General features: G+C 51.6%; 5 protein-coding genes across 5 annotated transcripts; 3 read left to right on the forward strand and 2 right to left on the reverse strand.

Moving 5' to 3' along the window:
- Positions 1 to 299: 299 nt before the first annotated feature.
- LOZ57_001611 (uncharacterized protein) lies at positions 300 to 1,758 on the reverse strand (the record flags this gene model as incomplete). The annotated part of the gene is made up of 3 exons (XM_049250698.1): positions 300 to 579; positions 647 to 1,510; positions 1,598 to 1,758. The coding sequence occupies 3 exons, from the start codon at positions 1,756 to 1,758 to the stop codon at positions 300 to 302; spliced, it is 1,305 nt and encodes a 434-aa protein (XP_049110282.1).
- Positions 1,759 to 3,289: 1,531 nt separating this feature from the next.
- Positions 3,290 to 7,788, reverse strand: LOZ57_001612 (uncharacterized protein; the record flags this gene model as incomplete). Its single annotated transcript, XM_049250699.1, has 4 exons — positions 3,290 to 4,723; positions 4,809 to 7,358; positions 7,409 to 7,508; positions 7,601 to 7,788. 4 exons carry the CDS (start codon positions 7,786 to 7,788, stop codon positions 3,290 to 3,292), a joined length of 4,272 nt encoding a protein of 1,423 aa, XP_049110283.1.
- Positions 7,789 to 9,208: 1,420 nt separating this feature from the next.
- On the forward strand, positions 9,209 to 11,342 carry LOZ57_001613 (uncharacterized protein; the record flags this gene model as incomplete). Its single annotated transcript, XM_049250700.1, has 2 exons — positions 9,209 to 9,522; positions 9,581 to 11,342. The coding sequence occupies 2 exons, from the start codon at positions 9,209 to 9,211 to the stop codon at positions 11,340 to 11,342; spliced, it is 2,076 nt and encodes a 691-aa protein (XP_049110284.1).
- Positions 11,343 to 11,875: 533 nt separating this feature from the next.
- On the forward strand, positions 11,876 to 13,600 carry LOZ57_001614 (uncharacterized protein; the record flags this gene model as incomplete). The annotated part of the gene is made up of 1 exon (XM_049250701.1): positions 11,876 to 13,600. One exon carries the CDS (start codon positions 11,876 to 11,878, stop codon positions 13,598 to 13,600), a length of 1,725 nt encoding a protein of 574 aa, XP_049110285.1.
- Positions 13,601 to 15,091: 1,491 nt separating this feature from the next.
- On the forward strand, positions 15,092 to 16,908 carry LOZ57_001615 (uncharacterized protein; the record flags this gene model as incomplete). Its single annotated transcript, XM_049250702.1, has 2 exons — positions 15,092 to 15,193; positions 15,286 to 16,908. 2 exons carry the CDS (start codon positions 15,092 to 15,094, stop codon positions 16,906 to 16,908), a joined length of 1,725 nt encoding a protein of 574 aa, XP_049110286.1.
- Between the last annotated feature and the right edge of the window lie 442 nt (positions 16,909 to 17,350).

The following is a 17,350-nucleotide window of genomic DNA, read 5'->3' on the forward strand; positions in this document are numbered from 1 at the left end:
ACAAATGCCCGAAGATAAGATATAAGGAAAAGTCCTTGCCCCGAAATAGCGTGGAATGCCATAACTACCCCAGAGGCACAGACCAAAAAAAAAATCCAGGTAATTGTAGAAATATGGTGTAAAAAAGCCCGAGAGAAGACCAGGGGCTTGGAAATGTCTAAAAGAATATGACAGGTTGTTCAAACCTGTGCGAAAAACAAGGACCAAAAAAAAGACACCAATCCAACAATCATCACCACATACCTTTGAGATAATCTCAAGTCATCAGGCAAAGAGGCACAGCGACGCTGGTATTGGCATTACATATGTTCAATGGGCTCCTCAGGAAGCAAGCTTTCCTCGGCTTCCTCAGGCGACCTATCAGGAATGCAGGCTTTCAGTGGCGGTCGAACAATGTCATTAAAAAGGAAAGTGCCGTATACAAGCATCATGAAACCGACGACTTGTAGCCATTTAAATGACTCCCATCCAAGTCCAAGGGAGACCAGCCAAATAAAGAGAGTACGGGAAGTGTCGATTGTGCTGCGTGAAGTCGCAGACACAGATCGGGTAACACTAAGGCCAAAGTAGTTGAAGCCACTGGAGAAAGATGGTAGTTAGTATAGGATTGAAAAAATGTAGCCTGCGAGGGAGAGAATGCACATACCCGATACTGATCATGATCAACAAGCTAGTAAATGCAACTGTTCTGTTAGTTGTCATATTCCTCCAGCCTTCTGCCACATCGAAATATCCGTATCTCCCGTGTTCCGTTCGTCCAATAGCGAGGTGGAGCACAAACATGCCGAACGTGGTGACAAGGGTTCCAAAAATACCCTCCCAGCCAACAACCATCAACGGATCCATGGCATATCGCTCAAGGATCCATTCCTCCAGTACGAACTGGCTGGCAGTAAAAATTTGGGCACCAGCAATTAAGAGAACTCCAACAATGACCTTTACAGCCTCTGGGGATTTTGCGGTTGAATGGATTTCTTGTGCAGCTCGAGAAACAAGTTGAGGAATATTGTCCGGGGCAACAGGCCCATGGTCTTTAAAGATCGCACCTGCAAGGCCAACAAGACCCACGCCAAAAACAACACATACCAAAGCCATCCACTGATACAGGTAAAGCTTTCGGCGAAGGAACACCACGCTAAACAACCCGACAAATAGAACAAGTGCTCCACGGGTCATCTGGTAAATGCTCGCTACTACAAAGAGCAAACCAACATTCATCAACGTGGTACCGGAGATGTCACAGCATGCCGGTGCCGCGAGGAGTAGAATCTTTGTTCCTCTTAGCTTAACTCGAGAATCGTGTGATTTAGGGCCATTTCCGAGAGCGTCATCGGCGTCGGCATCATCGTACGGTGGGGGATCGGCAGAACCATCACTAACAGGTTCATACCCTCCAGCAAATAGCGGTGCCGATGATGGGCCGCGCAATCGAGGTCGAATATGGCGGTTCCAAGTATTAATACCAAAGAGCACAAGCCAACAACCCATTTCTCCGATGAACATTTGCAATCTAGGCCATATAAACGTAATATCATTAGTATGGCTTTGGAAAAAGGCCGCTTACGCAGCTTAATAGAATTCCACGAGAAGTACCCACGTCTGGAGGACGGGTTGTTCAAAAACTACCCTTTTTTTAGGATCAGGATCATCGCAGTTCCTGACACATTGCATATCCTGATATTTCGTAAGAAGCGTGTTGCAAACGCCGGTCACCAGCATCATGGTGACCAGGATCGGAATCATCCCTTTAGGTGCCATTTTTGCGAGCAGGATATTCGGCAAGACCTTCTTTCTATACTTCCAAGTTCCCTCAAGGGTGTGGGAGATAGCTGGCTTGGCAGGTCGGTATAAGAAGCTTCAAGGAGTATCGGGGGATGTGTAGTTTATATTGATGCAGTAAAATAATACGATAGCCTCCAATAATCATGACAACGCCATTGTGGCACAACAGGCGGTTGTTGCGGGCGTTTGGGAGACAGACCATTGACTCCCAAAAGCAGCGATGAGGCTCGTTAGCCAGCTGTCAAGTGATACATACCAAGGTTTGCGCTAACGCCAAGAGTGGATTAGCGTCTTGGCTAAGCTGAGTTAGGATGATATTACGTACTCCACGCACTAAAAAAACTCCACGTGATTGATTATTCAGCATACTTTGAAGTTTAGAAGTTCAGAACAACCCGTTGTTCATTTGCCTCATACCCTCAGACCTTCCACTTCGGATGAGTCAGAAATGGGCTAGGCCCAATGTAGCGTAGCGTAATTATAAGCTTTGGAGCTAGACCCTTACGGGTAATTTCTGCCACATCCTGTGGAAGGTCTGAGCCGGTTTTTCGCATTTTGTTAGGGTTCTCTGGCCAGATGTTGGACTTAGTGAAATTTTGGACCTCCGAAACAGCCTGCCCAACGCCTTTAAAGGCTCGGGCCAGCCTACAAAGAAGGCAGGTAAGCGCTGGGAGGTCACTGACCCAGGGGGAAGGCGTGTTTATGTACATACTGCCCTTATAGAATAACTAGAGCTGGTCAACCGGTATTTCCCAATCGGGTAACCAAACGGAAAAATCTGGCGATGCGGAGCAGATCGAACGAGAAGCTCTACAGTAAATTTAAACATGATTATAGATGGAGCCTATATAAAAAAACATCGTATCAAGTCCTCGGAGCAGCAAATCCAACGTGCGTGGCTCTGGCCCGGTTCGCAATTCTCAAATTTGTATGGCGATTTCCGACTTCCTGCAAAAAAGCTGAAAACCGGCTCAGACGCTGTGCTGGTCAGGTTCTGGCCGAATTACCTGAATGGGTTAGTTCAAAATACTAAATTCGCGCTAAAGAACCTTAACAGCACGCGTCTGAGATGATGAGGTAAGTTGTTCATGCTAATGTGAAGAGAGTACGGAGTATGTATGTATTCTGCATAGAGAACAGAGTGCTCCGTACCTACTCCATATCGCACCCAAATAAAGGTACATACATAGAACTGCCGTAAAGACCACAATATCAAACAAAATTAATATAAAACGTTCAAAAACGCTCAGAAATTTGTAATAATTAGAAAATATCTTGAGACCAGAAAATACATCAAAAAAACTCCACAGTACCATGCTCTTTTGCCCACCAGGTGTTGAGAAAGTCCGGGATGGGCTGAAAAAAAAAAGACAACTCGCTTGCTTCGACAGCCCTCCCCATTACCATGATATCTATTGCTTTTAAATCAGTCCCATATGAACAGAAAAATCAACCAAGGAGAGAACTAGTAGAAATCGACAAACCCAGGCTCCATGTATTCGATTGGCTACACCGAGAGCAGGACTTCTTGATTAAAAAATGGCTCCAGTGGTACATCATTGAAATGCAAACTCCAGTCTATCTCTGGAAATGTCTCGCCCATATTCAAGCTTCCATCAAAACTCGCCGGGAGCGCTACCCACTCTGTTGGGAGCCAAGTGTCGTCAATTGTGCGTTCCATCTGAATATCCATATCGGACATATCACTGTCCTGGGGCGTCTGACTGAGTGCACTTGCATCCGTGGATTGCGGAGTGTCCTTGGACTGGGCTGTATTGAATGCGTTTGATAGAAGAAGTTCATCAAGAGGATCGCAGCTAACATTAAAGTAGGACATCTTCGCTAGATCGCCAAAGGTCGAGCGAATAGAATCCAGTGATGTCGGACAGTCTTCCCATGGGTCCTTGACGGCATCCTGTGGAACCACTGTATTGCTTATCGCATCCTTTTTGCCATCTTTCTCAACTTCTGGCTTAGATGTGGCCATATCTTGACCTTTTCCAGGGGTAACCTGCGGGGGTTTGTGTTGAGGGTGAGCAGGGGAATTTGGTTTGATTCCAGCTATGCTAGCGGATTGTGCCATTTGCTGGGATGCTGGAGTCACTACCTCGGTTTTCACGCCACCGGGTTTTGACGGTTGGAGTTTCCCCGGCGGAACTGAAACAGCATTGAGTTTTGGTTTTTGAGTCTCCGGTGGCTTCTTATCGGTCTTGTCTAAACCAAGACCTATCTTATAGCTCTCAATCGCATATTCAAGCGGGTTTGTAATTTGCTCTTCAGGCTTGTGCTCAGTTTTAACATGCGCATCGAGGGCAGCTTTGGATGGGAATCCGCCCAAGCGATACGTGCATTCCATAACACTGCATTTGAAAGTCTCTTTAGGTACTGCTGCTGGCTTTTTTGTTTCTGTAATAGTTGGGGAGCCCTCCTTTGTAGTCAAGGGCTGGGCTTGCCCGGCTTTTGCCGCCGCCTTGTTCGACGGCGGATTCGGCTTTCGCTTCTTTGGAGGTGGCAGTGTCAATGTATCCTGCGTTACGTTTGTGGGGCCATACACACGAGGAACGCCTTGCGGAGATGTGGCTCCGAGTGGGAACGGGGGCTGCATTGTCGTTGGAGCAGGAGGAACGGCTTGAGCTGGGGCCTGAGAAGTATTCCTGGTACGCTGAAGTGCAGCTTCTTGCTGTTGTTCAAATTGCTTTAGGTTACTCGCATTCAGCGGTGCGGGGGCGTTTTGTGTCGCCGGCATTACAGGCGTAGAAGGAGCCTGTGCACCAGGAGCAGCCCGGGTTTGGTTTTGGCGAGAGATTTGGACCCGGTTGATCATCTCAGAAAACCATTTTTTAATATATCCTATTGCCATAGTCAGGTAGTCATCGTTGATTGTGAAGTTCTCGACGAGAGTCCAATCAGGGCCTTTAAATTGCTTCATCAACAACATTCTCTATCACACGGATAGAGATATTAGCATGATATGTCACAACAATAACAGCTATACAACAATCGACCGCGGAGAAAAGATAACTTACCATTTGTAGCAGGGTACGCAGTGGCCTCTGCTGGTTTGGATACTTCGATACCCACTGCACCAAGGCATCCATCCGACTCAGCATGTCTGTATTGTCTCGAAGTGACTGCCCTACTGAGGCCTTCTTGTCCGTAGCCATAGGAATGGGTGTTGTTGCGCTGTCATTTCGCACAACTTCTGCGTATATTTGTTTCAAATGATCCGGTAGTCGAGCCCAAGCCTCATCCGCCGCTTCTTTGGTAATACCCTGACGGGTTTGGGATTTCTGCCGTCGCATATGAGCCTCCCATTGTGCTCGATGTTGAGCAGTCATCGACGCCAGCTGTTCTCGAGTGGGCTGTGTTAGAGGGACAGGCTGTGGAGGAGTAGCTTGTGGTGGCTGGGTAACGGTTGGTTGAGGTGCAGGTATATGGGGTTGCGGTGCTGCTGTGGTTTTCATCGCGGGATTTTCCGCTTCGGAGCCACTCGGTCTCTTAAGATTGTTGGGAGATGGTTTGGGAACAGATGGACGTGTACTGTTTGGCGCATTGTGGGCAGCCGACTTCGCATCCATGGCTGGTATCGTTTGCACGACCGGTGCTGGCGTAGGCTGCGATGCCTGCGGTAGGGGGTGGCTTGTAGGAATATGTTGTGGTGATGGGTTGGGAACAGATACCTGTGTTGGCAGTGGAGCTTGATTTGTCACCTGGGCATTAAGTGCGGCTTCTCTACTCTGTGCTGCCTGCAACATGATGCTTTTCTGTTGCCGATATTTCTGTATAAATATTCGTACGTCCTCGTCAGTTAGATTGACAGCTTGCGCTCCAAGTCTTTGGCGCGCAATCTGAATATCAGTGGCTGTCGGCGGCCGCATCATCCGGACTTGTGGGTGTTGCTGTGCTTGATTGGGAAATTGTTGAGGCTGCGGGCCTTGGGCGTTAAAAGGGGGTTGCTGTAGGTTGTTGTGATCCGTTGCTATGGGCGCCGCACCAGGCTGCCCTATAGCGCGGTTCACAGCCTCACGTCGAGCTTGCACCAGCTGGCTAAAGTGAAGTTTCTGGAGCATTGCCAGCCTGTCCATGGTAATCTCACCAGGTGCCTGAGGATTTTTGCTGACCCACATTTTCAATTGACCCCATGTTTTGAGCGTCTTGGGCATTGTTTGAGCCATAGAGGGATACGAGTTTAACATGGCAAAGGGAAATGGAAGCCTATCCATTTCCCTGACTTGATCTTCACTCATATTGAAGGGACCGCTACGCTGTTGTAAATATTGTAGGCGAGGATCCGGGGGCTGAGGATAAGCGGATTGTTGATTTGGTTTTTGTATCGAAAACTGGGGCCCTTGGATGGCTGGTGGAGGCTGTATTCCAGCCATATTGGCCATGGGGTGACTCATTCCTATCTGAGCTCGCATATTGGGATCGTGAAGTAAGGCGGCCCCAGAAGGCTGCGATAGCTGTCCTGAATCAGGGAGTGGCGGCTGGGCGCCAGGAACATTCTGGGGTGGTCGAAGCATGCCATGACTGTTTGCGAGTGAGCGGCGATAATTTTGAAGAGCAAGATTCACTTGCTCTGGGGGTAGGTGGGCGAGTTGAGCCTGTAGTGCTGGTGGAAGATTTTGGGGTACAGGCCGTTGAGTCGGCATAACGGTGTGATTTTGTGCCATCGTCGGTGGGCGTTGATACGCGCGACCTTGCGCGCCCACTCCTCCAGGAGGAACTTGTAAACCTTGGCGCTGCTGGTGCTGAGCCATCATGGCATTGAGATTTGCTCTATTGATATTATAGGGTACAGTCTGAAACGAGCCTTGCTGCCCACCAAATTGGGGCTGATTCATGACTTGAGAAGCCGGAGCTGGAATAGTGGGTTGCCCAGCGTCCTGAGAACGAAAAGGGCTCATTTGTTGAGCCTGAATATGGTCGACATTTCCGGTGAATGTAGGATCGAGTCCGGCCATGCGCATAGCAGGGCTGCCCTGGAAGGGCATCCCCGTCTGATTCATCTGCCTCTGATGTGCAGCTAGCATGCCATTCTCAGCACTTTTTGTGGGATCGGTATTAAAGTTCTGAGGGTTAGGAATCATTTGGCCTTGCTTGAATTTCCTGTAGCTTTTCAGGGCCTGACAGCGGAAAAAATACTGCAAAGGAGAAACGCCCTTGCTCTCCAAGTTTTGTCGCTGCACTGCACTCATTCTTTCTAAAGATACCTTTATTTTTTCCAGGTCTGCGGGCGACGTGTTCTGGGCCATTTGTTCAGCGAGTTGGCACAAATGTTGATATTCTTTCGCCTGTATGTCTCCACGTATTTGTCCGGGAACAGCTTGCATTTCTGGATTCTGAAAGAACGGTTGTTGGCGCATCGGTTGCTGCGACTGTATATTCATGGATGGATGCTGTAGGGACATGGGAGGGCCTTGATTAGGGCGCTGCATCCCGCCCGGAAACATATGTTGCATTTGGTTTTGGGGTTGGGCGCCGACGGCCTGGGCGCCGGATTGAGTCATGACGGCTTCCTGTCGCTTATCGCGAAGCTGCACGAGCTTTTCATTACACGCGTTTTCGTAGCTAGCCTTTCCAATAGTTTAGTATCTAACTGCAGGCTAGGAAAGGGTGGGAATACCAAATCTTTGGCTTCGCGGAATGCCTTCTCTTCAAAAGTGAGGGCAGCACTGATGGCTTGCGTGACTTCGATTCCTGGGATCAGACGCAACGAAGAAATCCTGGGGTTTACATGTTAGATTCGTTATAACAAAGTAACGACTTGAATGACGAAGTTCTTGACACTACTGGGCGTTAGGGCTCGGGGGCTCACATTTGGCCAACTTTCACGACGCGAGTGTTTATTTGGACTTCACTTCGCCATCCATCAAAAGGGCCCTGGGCATGTATCGTTTGGCTAACGTGCTTCAGGAGTATCTGGGTGTTGTCCATTTTTGGTTTGTCCGAAAGACCGGTCACACCACCGGGGCCACCGGGCCCAGGAAAACTTGCGGGATTCATCGTAGATAAGGGATTGTTGAATCGGCAGCAGGCCGTAATCCGCAACGGTAACCTTTGAGCGTCCGCATTCACCGGAGATACTAGTTAACACGGTCTCCAACAGTTGGGTATCGATGGGGAGTTGGCGAAAGCTAGGAGCCACGAGGTGTCTGGAGAGGCTGGTCTGCGGGATGCTGACTGTGACCACGGTCGAGAGGGCGGATACTAATCGGACGGGCAGTATTTCTGTAGATGGGGAGGGCAGAGCGACGGCGAGGTGTTTCCGCCCGCCCTCAGGGCGGTGGAGGGGGCGTAGAATTGAGGCTGCGCCCGGAACAAGAAAAAAGGCGATCAAAGGCGGCAAGTGGTGGGACGGGATGGAGAGAACGGTACGACGAGGATTTAATTATCGGCGAGCGTGGTTGTTCTGCTGTGCGAAGAATAATAGTAACGAGTTATTAGAGGCGACACTGCAGGAGGTGCAGAAGGCATGATGAAGGGAGCACAGCTTCTGGACAAGCATCTGGCTGGGGCGGCTAGGCAGGTCACAGGCACACACCGTGGTTCTTTGGTACAGGGCCCCCCCGGTCCACTAAGCGTCTAGGCACCTTTTCGCGACTGACGAGGTGAATGTTGCTGCTGGTCGGGCGGCACTACTGGCGGGCGAAGGTGTCGACGACACACACGGCATGGCGGAGGCTGTCAAACGGGCGAGCGAGGAAGGAGGACGACGGGCGACGAGCCACGGCGCGCCCGCCAAAGGAGCGTCTGACGTGCCCGTTACGGTGGTATAGCCCGTCTTGGGCGATCCAGGACGCCCCTCCCGCGTAATATTACGCCCGCAATACGTGACATACCGCCCCGTCGCTGCTGCGCCAAGCCAAAGCCGGCCAATCATGGGTGACGCTTCTGCCGGCCCCAAACTAGGTTTAGCCTGGCTGCGTTGGCAGCCCCAGTTCGGGCCTAGCGCAATCCAGTGATCTACCCTCCCGCGGCTGAGCCCCGCGCTGATTGGCTGCGCTGTCCTGTGTTTGCAATTTGCGCAGGAATTTGCGGTTTGCTTGGGCGCCGATGGCGCAGCCTGGAGACAGGGGGTGTGAGCTCCTGACTGCGCGGAGGAGCTGTTTCGGTCTGCTTACCGTATCGTTGCTGGGTGCAAGTGGTATCTACCCGGCCCTGTCTCGCCATCCGGCCCTCCTTCGCTCCCGTCGCGTCAGTTGGTGCGCGCGGGTAACTCACTAACTAGCTCGTTGGCGCAGCACGTGGTGTCACGTGCAGCAGCCGCCGGCTGTACGTCACCCGCCCCAACCAGGCGCAGAAACACACTCACGCCCCGCGCACTGCAGCAAGAATCAAAACACTGTTTTCTCCATGATCTAGCCTGTGTTTCAATGGGCAGCGTGCTGCACAAGTCCGTGGCCGTCGCCGACCGTCCCACAATATGACCGTGTTCTCCCCTCAGGCCGCCCAGCCTCCCCCAGTGGGATCGGGCATTTTTACCCTCGTTGCTGTTGCTACCATCTTTTGCTTCGTGCTCCTCCTACTGCGCCACTATCTTCCTCTACGCACGACTCCGGCTTATCTGATCGTGCCTGTGTCCTTAGCCCTTGCTCTCCCCGCCAGCGTGATCCTCCTTGTGCCGATCGATCTCACCTCGAGCACGTCAGAAAGCCCACGCTCCGGAATATGGCTTCCAGACCGTGTGATGCTGGTGTCATGGAGGATTGCTTACTGGCTTACATTTGTTTTGACATGGTATGTGCCTCTAGATATTATGCAGTCAGCCTTGGGTCGCGCTAACTCGACAATGTAGGGCCATACTTCCTTTACTCGGGGAGTTTGTTGACGCCGGATACCGCACTCCAAAAGACCGAATTACCTACTCCCTACGGTCGAATGCTCGCTACCAACTCTTTGTACTATGCTGTGCAACTATTGGCCTGGTGTATGTCTTGTTCCAGAACGGCTTCAAATTTAATTCTCTTAAGAGTGTTGTTATGGCTCTTGCCTACATGTGGGGTCTGGTACTGGCCATCTATCTCATGGGACATGGCCTAGTAGCGATTCCGAGGAAGCTTTGGAGAAATGCGAACCCGAGCAACAGGCTGCGGCGTTTGCAATCCAGGGCTCCTTTAATATATGACCGTTTAATCGATGCCAAATCAAATCTTGAGGATATAAGATCTCAAGTAATCCAGCTAGAACGGCGAAAAGCAACCATTGCCCCCGATTTACAGGATTGGCTAGATGATTTGGTGGACGAAGTGAATTCGCCGGCGATACGAGCTGCGCAACACACGGAGGGCGAGCAACCGAGGGTTACAATTCCAGCTGTTATCACAGAGAGATATTTGGCGGAGCTTACCAGAAACCTAAACCGGGCACGTCATAAGAACGCTCGTTTTACTGACACTTGGGGTCGACTGGTTCTGGAGGCAGCGGATTGCCAAGCTGTTATGGACTCGTCTACTTCAAAGCGTCTTGAGTTCAACTGGCGGACTGCAGCCACTCCCCCTCGGTTCTATCGTCGACCGTTACTCACACCATACCTTCGATACCTATTTCACTCTCACGTACTTCCTACTGTTCGCTTCACCCTCTCTGGTTTCTTCGCCCTTGCCTCCGCCTGCATTATTTGGTCAGAACTGGTCAAGTCGTTTGCACCTAGTATTTCCATTGTCAACTTGAGCGTCACCCATACCTATCATGGTACCGCAGTAGTCGGCTTTACAGGCCAGCTAATAGCATCAGCGTGGATCCTTTACATGTGCTCTGCCGCTTTCGCCGGGATCACTGACACAAAGGTGTGGGGCAACCGTGCCCTGGTGCCACGAAACACCTACGGCGAGAGCGCTTGCTGGTATGCAGGGCTGGTGGCCAGACTTACCGTGCCTTTGGCGTATAACTTCATCACCCTCCTTTCTCGAGACGTTCAGCACAAAACTACTTTTTACGATTTCCTAGGTCAACTCATCGACCTCACTCCGCTTGGAAAAGGGTTTGATTACTTTTTCCCAATATTCATCCTGGTTCCTGTTGGCGCTACCTTGTTTAATATGTATGGTAAAGTCAGAAACGCCCTGGGGTTCGGCCTTCTTGACAGCGATGATAACGATGATGACGACAATGCTGGCATCGGAGTCGGCACTTGGCGTGAGGGCCGGGAATTGATAAATCAAGAGCTAAGCGGGCCTGAGTTCCTTGGACTATCTTCCCGATCCGCGGCTGGTGGTACTCACTTCCGCGATGCAGACCCGGACTCCCCTGCGACTCCTCGCCGCGCGCCTACGATCCGTGTTCCTCACTCTCAGACATCCAGTCTACCCCGATACGAACACCCTGCTGCAAACCGGACAATCGACCTGGACGATGAGGAGGATGAAACGCCCTTCCAATTGTTTGTTCACAGGGTTAAGAATACATTTGAAACAACTGGTAAACCAAAATGGTTGCAGCGGGTGGATTCTGAGCTGAGACGGCCGAGGTGGATGCGCGACCAGGACGACGTTGGCCCGGATGCTGACGGGGGAGTCCACGGCAGCTCGAGTGGGCTGAATAGATTCTTTGGTGTTTGATTTAGCAGAAGACCGACATTTTTTCTTGGTGTAGGTATATATATATACATGTTGCATGCTACTGGCGTTTGTTTGGAAGGCATCAAAAGGCCGGTTATCGTTCATCTGGTCTAACCTGGCTCTCAGATGAATTTCTGGTGCTAGAGATGGCACTGTTACATTTTCGCATTGTGGATAGAATATGATACTCGCCGCCGTGGACTTTGCCAGGGCTGTCACGCCCACCTGCTGTGGTTATGTAGTTGGTTAGTTAGTTAGTTAACTTAATTAGCTCTACGTAAAGTCTTGACTGACGACGTGCCGTGGCATTTTCATCCTAAAAACCCTGGACGCAAGCATACCGGCCAGGGAACGCCGGAACACAACGCTCAACGCCCTCGCACTAACTAGCCCGACCAGCGTGAGCGCCCGCAGGATCATCTTGCCGTCGAATTCAACCCGCCCAACTCCAGCATGGCCTCTTCCTGACCGCCGCATCCGCCTGATCCAGTTGGCTGACGACGGAGGTGTTCTCTCTCTCGCCCGCCCAATCCATGGTACTCGCGCTCCCCCCCTCCGTACGTGCGAGTGCCGCTGCGTACGTCGAGAAGCTCTCCCCGCGCCTCCACGACCTGATCCTGGACCTGCGGACGACAGCGGTAGGGTTGAGTTCTGCGTTGTCAGCGCACATTGCTCACTGGGCACCGTTTCTCCAAACCCCGCCTTCTAACGACGCCCCCTTCTCCGTCATCCTCGCTGCTACTGTTCTTCTTGGGATCATTATAGTCATAATAGTGATGGCAGCCTGGCGACGTTCCAGTGGGTGGAGGGACATCTACTCGCCCACAGGTGGGTTTACGTTTAGGGCTCCTGAGATCAGAGACAGCGATTTCAGCTATATGGGACCCGAGGACTACCAGCGCGATCCTCGCTTATTTGACCCACGGACGTCCACCGATTTTTACGACGATGATGTGCATGCGCCAGATGTTCTCATTCTTAACCACCTCGATACGCTCTATTTACTGCAGTTTCCGGCATTTGCAATCAGTGATGACATCCTGACTGTGGGCGACATACGGCGGGTTGCAGGCAGCGTATTGGGTGCTAGTGACTTAAAGGACCTGTCGTTAATTTATAAATATACACCTATTCCCGATGATTCGGCGTCTGCAAAAAGTGTTGGACTGAAACAAAATTCAACCGTGTATGCTGTGCTTGAGAGCGCCCCGAGCTCTGAAAACGCCCTCGAACTCCTACGAGCGCGAGAAGAGCCTGGCCAGGATGCTAGCCCCCCGGATATGATACGGACACATTCAAGACGAGTAGGCTACCGCCACGACGATGACCGGGGTCCAACTACGGGAACACGCTTAGGTCGAACACCGTACCGCCGTGCTGAGGATGGCCCTAGTTTCTCAGATTCACGGCCAAGGCAAAAGAGTTCCTGCCGCCACGAACGAGAATCAAGATCACGTATGAGACAGCGCTCCAGGCAGCGAACTCCTTGTCGCCACGATGACAACGACTTCCTCCAGCCCCCCGGGCTACGCTCGAGACGAAAGAGTCCGTCCCGGACCCGCGGCGATGAAATCGAATCCGGCACGCGTGTAGGAAGACGGCCAAGAAGTCCGTTCGGTGAAGGTCGCCGCCCTCGTCGTAGCGATGAATCAACCTCTCGTGTGAGAACTCGTCCAGAGTGGCCTGCCCCCCGAGATGACTACCGTCGTGGCGAACGCACACCAACTTCACCTCTCGACCCGCGGAATAGGAAGAGAAGCCCCCCTCCAACCACCAGGTACTCGCCAAAAGACTCTGAGCCACCGACTTCATGGCCCAGGCCGCCGACGCCGCCTCGACGTGCCAGATCCCCATCTCCTGCAGCGTCCCCCATTCGCCTACCACCCGAGAAGAAACCACAGGCCCCCCCGCCAGCACCTACTCCATCTCTTCCTCCCTATGTACCATCTACCCGGATGCCAACCCCACCTCCACCGGCGGTTGCATCCCAGTCACCGAATGACAGGTTGACTGTGCTTGAGCAGTATACCGAGAACACCATCGTTGCCCTCATCGTCTTATTCGAGGAGCGGACGCCTCAGGATAAACGAATCCGAGACCTCGAGTACAGGCGTCTCGTAGCGACCTGCGATAAGATGCTGGAGGATCTTGACAGGGTTGAGCCGGACAACGCGGCTACTCGAACGCGGAGAAAGGCTCTCGTCAAGAAGTTACAAGGCTGCATCGGGCGCGTCGAAGCGGTCAATAGGCGGTATTAACACACACTCTCTCTCTGTCTATTACCCTCCCCACCTTTTTCCCTTCTTTCAGTTAATGGTTCTTTGGAGTGTGTTGCATCTCAAGCGTTGTGACCAAAAATTTCCTTTCTGCTTGTCGTGTCCATGTTCTTCTGTTCCCAGCAAGACTTACTGTTTGATTTATTTCCTAGCTACGCCCCTGAATAACAACTAGAATGCCCCTCTGCATCCACTTCTAGAGCAAGCTATACACTGCAGAGGTATTGTGTGTGCAACATTTACCGGGATGCCTGGTTTGCATTTTCCCAATCTATTTGTTCCTTGATTTGCTGGATATTGTGTCAATCTCTTCTCCGCCATTACATTTGCTAGACCCGATATTAATTTTGATCTGCTCGCTCTCGTCTTCCGACACTTGGGGCGCCTGCACTCATTAATCTTCTCCCTACTCTCTCACACCCAGCTGAAATGACCGGGGCAGCTGGCCTGCGCCGCCACGCCAATCAAACCGCGATATTGGCCGGACATTTGGCCCCTGCAGGTAATCAAACCCTCGGATGACAGCGTAAATCAGGCGCAAAATCCCCGTGCCGGCGTAATAAATGTAGACGAAGCATCGCATGGCTGGGCTGAGATGGCGCCTCCTATTTTCTGAGGCGAGTCACAGCCGTCCGGCTTGCTGAGCAGTGCGCAGTGCCGCCCGCCGCCGTCCAGGCCTTTGAATCTCCCTGGCGACGAATTGCTCGCGTGAAGTTTATTGGAATTGCCGTTTCTCCCTCCGCTTGGCACCGCCGGCTGTGAAGATCATCACCAACAACCCACCGCTCTCTCTCCTGTCCAGCTCTTCCTCTCGCCGGCCCGCCGCCTCGCCCTTCTCGTCGCAACGCCACCGCTCGTTTTGATCTTCTTTTCCTTTGCTCTTTTTCTCCATTGCGCTCTCTCTGGCTTTCCCTTGTGTTCTTTTCGTCGCTGGTGGGCTGCCGGTGCCCTTTTTTCTCCCTTCCCTCCCCCAGCCCTGCAGGCTCGCTCTCGCCGCCCGTCCTTCCCAGCCATCTCCCTCTCCCCTCGACAACCCTGCCGCGCATCGCCCGTGAGCCCAATTCTACGTTGCGGGCTGGTCTTCCGGTTGTAGGCTGCGGCTTACACCAGCTCCCTGCTCCCAAGAACCGCCCCCCGTTGGATCGGCAGGAAACCGTTTGATCCCACCGATTGTGACGCTGCAAGCTTGGACTTCAAGATCTGGATTTTTTCTCCGTTTCAGAAATCGGGAAAAGCGTGCACCCTTCAAGATCTTCCGATCGGCTCCCCCTCTACGTATCCTTTCCGCCACCCTGTCCGATTTCGCGTCAATCGAACCCCCGTATACTTATATGCAACTTGGCGCAACGGCGCTGAGCCATCGAGGCAGCTGTTGCAATTGGGATCCTGCTAGGAGTTGGCCTTCTAGGAGAGAGCGGCGTTGATATTCTTCGAGCTACATAGCCCACGCTTAAATCGGAGACCATCGCTGGCATGGCAGAGACTGCTGTGAACAACCCAGCAGATGCTCTGTCATCGCCCGGGAGCGCGAATGGGCGTCAGCAATGGGAGCAAAATGCCTCACACGACCCGGATGTATGTTTTTTCTTTCATGGGAAATTGGCATTTTATTCTTCCGTAATTACAAAGAATGCATGGCCTGCGCTTTGGACTAACTGGCATTTTAGCAGTATACACAATCCCTCCCTTCCAGGGTGCGAACATCCCATGATTCCACTGCGACCTATTCGAAATACAAAACCAATTTTTCCTATCCATTGAACAGCTCGTCTATATCCCGTGCATCCTCGCGATCAGGCTCAAGACATGGCTATCTTGATCAGGGGCATCTAGTGGCGCATCGCGTTGATGCTCTGAGCCGCAAAGATAACACTTCAACCCGCAACGGCAGCGACGCTGATAGTGTCTTGGATTTCTATGGACGAGAGTCGTCAAGCCGTAGTGTGTCAAGCGTGATGGAGGTATCGGACAAATCCCCAGAAATTAATAAAGGTCATCATGACCAGGAAGATCCAAATGAGTCCCATTGGATTCATCGAGACAAACTTATAAAAATAGAAACCGAGGAACTACAGCAATATGGGATGAGCAGTCCTGACTCTGTGCTGTTGGGCACTGTATCTGGGAGTATCAACGGCCGTAGCCGAGAGTCCCTCGGAATTGGAATAAACGGAATTGCTGATAGAAACGAGTCGTCCATGGTTATCTCCGAAGATCTAGAACACCGCGACCCCTCGTTTAATCGTCTCAACGATAGCCAAGTTGAAGAGAATGATGGTCCTACTGTTTTTGAGGACCCACGATTGCCGGAAGAAATCGCAGCAGATCCTTACGAGGAGGGAGCTGCCCCTAAGGTGTACCGAATGCCCCATTTGAGAACAAGTTCCTCACGAATTCCAGTACTTGCTTCAAGCCCCCATCCCATTCAACAAGAATACTTGGAACGAGACTCTCCTCCCCACCGAACGCGAAATAATACCCTCACAAATGGTAATGGAGATGGAGAAAGCTTGTCAATCGCAAAGACTCGACGTCCAAGTCAATCCGCCCCTCGCACACTGCAGACTCCGGAACCCAAGCTCGACACCACTTCACCCCAGACCCAGGATAGTCAGGAGACATCTGCAGGCCAACAACTGCAAAGTTCACCTTCTAGATCAAAACAAACTACTAGAACAACTACAAATCGTAAGGCATCAAACTCTGCCGACACCCGCAAAACTTCCGCAACCCAAAGGAAAGGGGGTAGCATCAACGGGAGTGGCAATGGCAACGGTACGAACCACCGCCCAGGAACTAGATCTGGCGAGCGTAGGCCAGGAACTGCCATCAACCGTCCCGAGGGTGACCCTCCATGGTTAGCAACAATGTACAAACCTGATCCGCGTCTCCCGCCCGACCAGCAAATGCTTCCCACCCATGCAAAACGACTCCAGCAGGAATTATGGGAGAAGGAGGGCAAAATCCCTTCGGCGTATGACAAGGACTTTGCACCTATATCGATTCGAAACGATGATATACCTCCCGTTGTTCTGGAACAGGAGAAACCGAAAGAGGAGCCCGTCACCGTCCAGCCTCCATCACCTATTAAGAGCCCAGATCCATCGGTCCGCCCAGGGACCAGCGGGCAGGACCGTGGAGGGTATAAGACTATACCAGCTATTACGTCTGTTCCTCCTGCACCAACGTTCGTCACTTCGATCACCGCAACGCCCGGTCCCAAACCTATGCCAGTGGACCCTATCCGTCCTGTAAAGGAGAAAAGCTGCTCGTGCTGTGTCGTGATGTGAGCAATGATATGTGATTGGACGGTATGGGGCTCTTATGCTGGCTATAGACAAATCATACTCAAATGTCCTTGTGTCAACAATTCTTTTATTCTGGGTACACTGTGTTATATTACAACATTTAGGTTCACTCCTTTGGTTTTTTGGTTTTGATTTTTCTGTTTCTTTTGTTTGTTTGCGAGCATGTTCAACAGCGTTCAAGTTTTTGTTTGGTTTTGTTTTGGCCCATCGGCGTTTTCTAGCTTCTATCTTGTTGCATCCGGCTGGTAATTTTTGTTTGGTTTTTTTCTTTTGGTTGTTGATTTCTTGGATCTTTCGACACTGCTTCGCTAATCTTGCACAGCAAGGCGCATTCGCAGGAAAAAGGTGTCTTGGCCAGCAGGAAGGTGTTCTTGAGACCGCCGATACAACATACCTGCATGCCCGTCCCTTCACTGATCCATAA

Source organism: Ophidiomyces ophidiicola (genome assembly GCF_022830035.1).
Source record: "Ophidiomyces ophidiicola strain CBS 122913 chromosome Unknown scaffold_4, whole genome shotgun sequence".
Lineage (NCBI taxonomy): Eukaryota > Fungi > Ascomycota > Eurotiomycetes > Onygenales > Onygenaceae > Ophidiomyces > Ophidiomyces ophidiicola.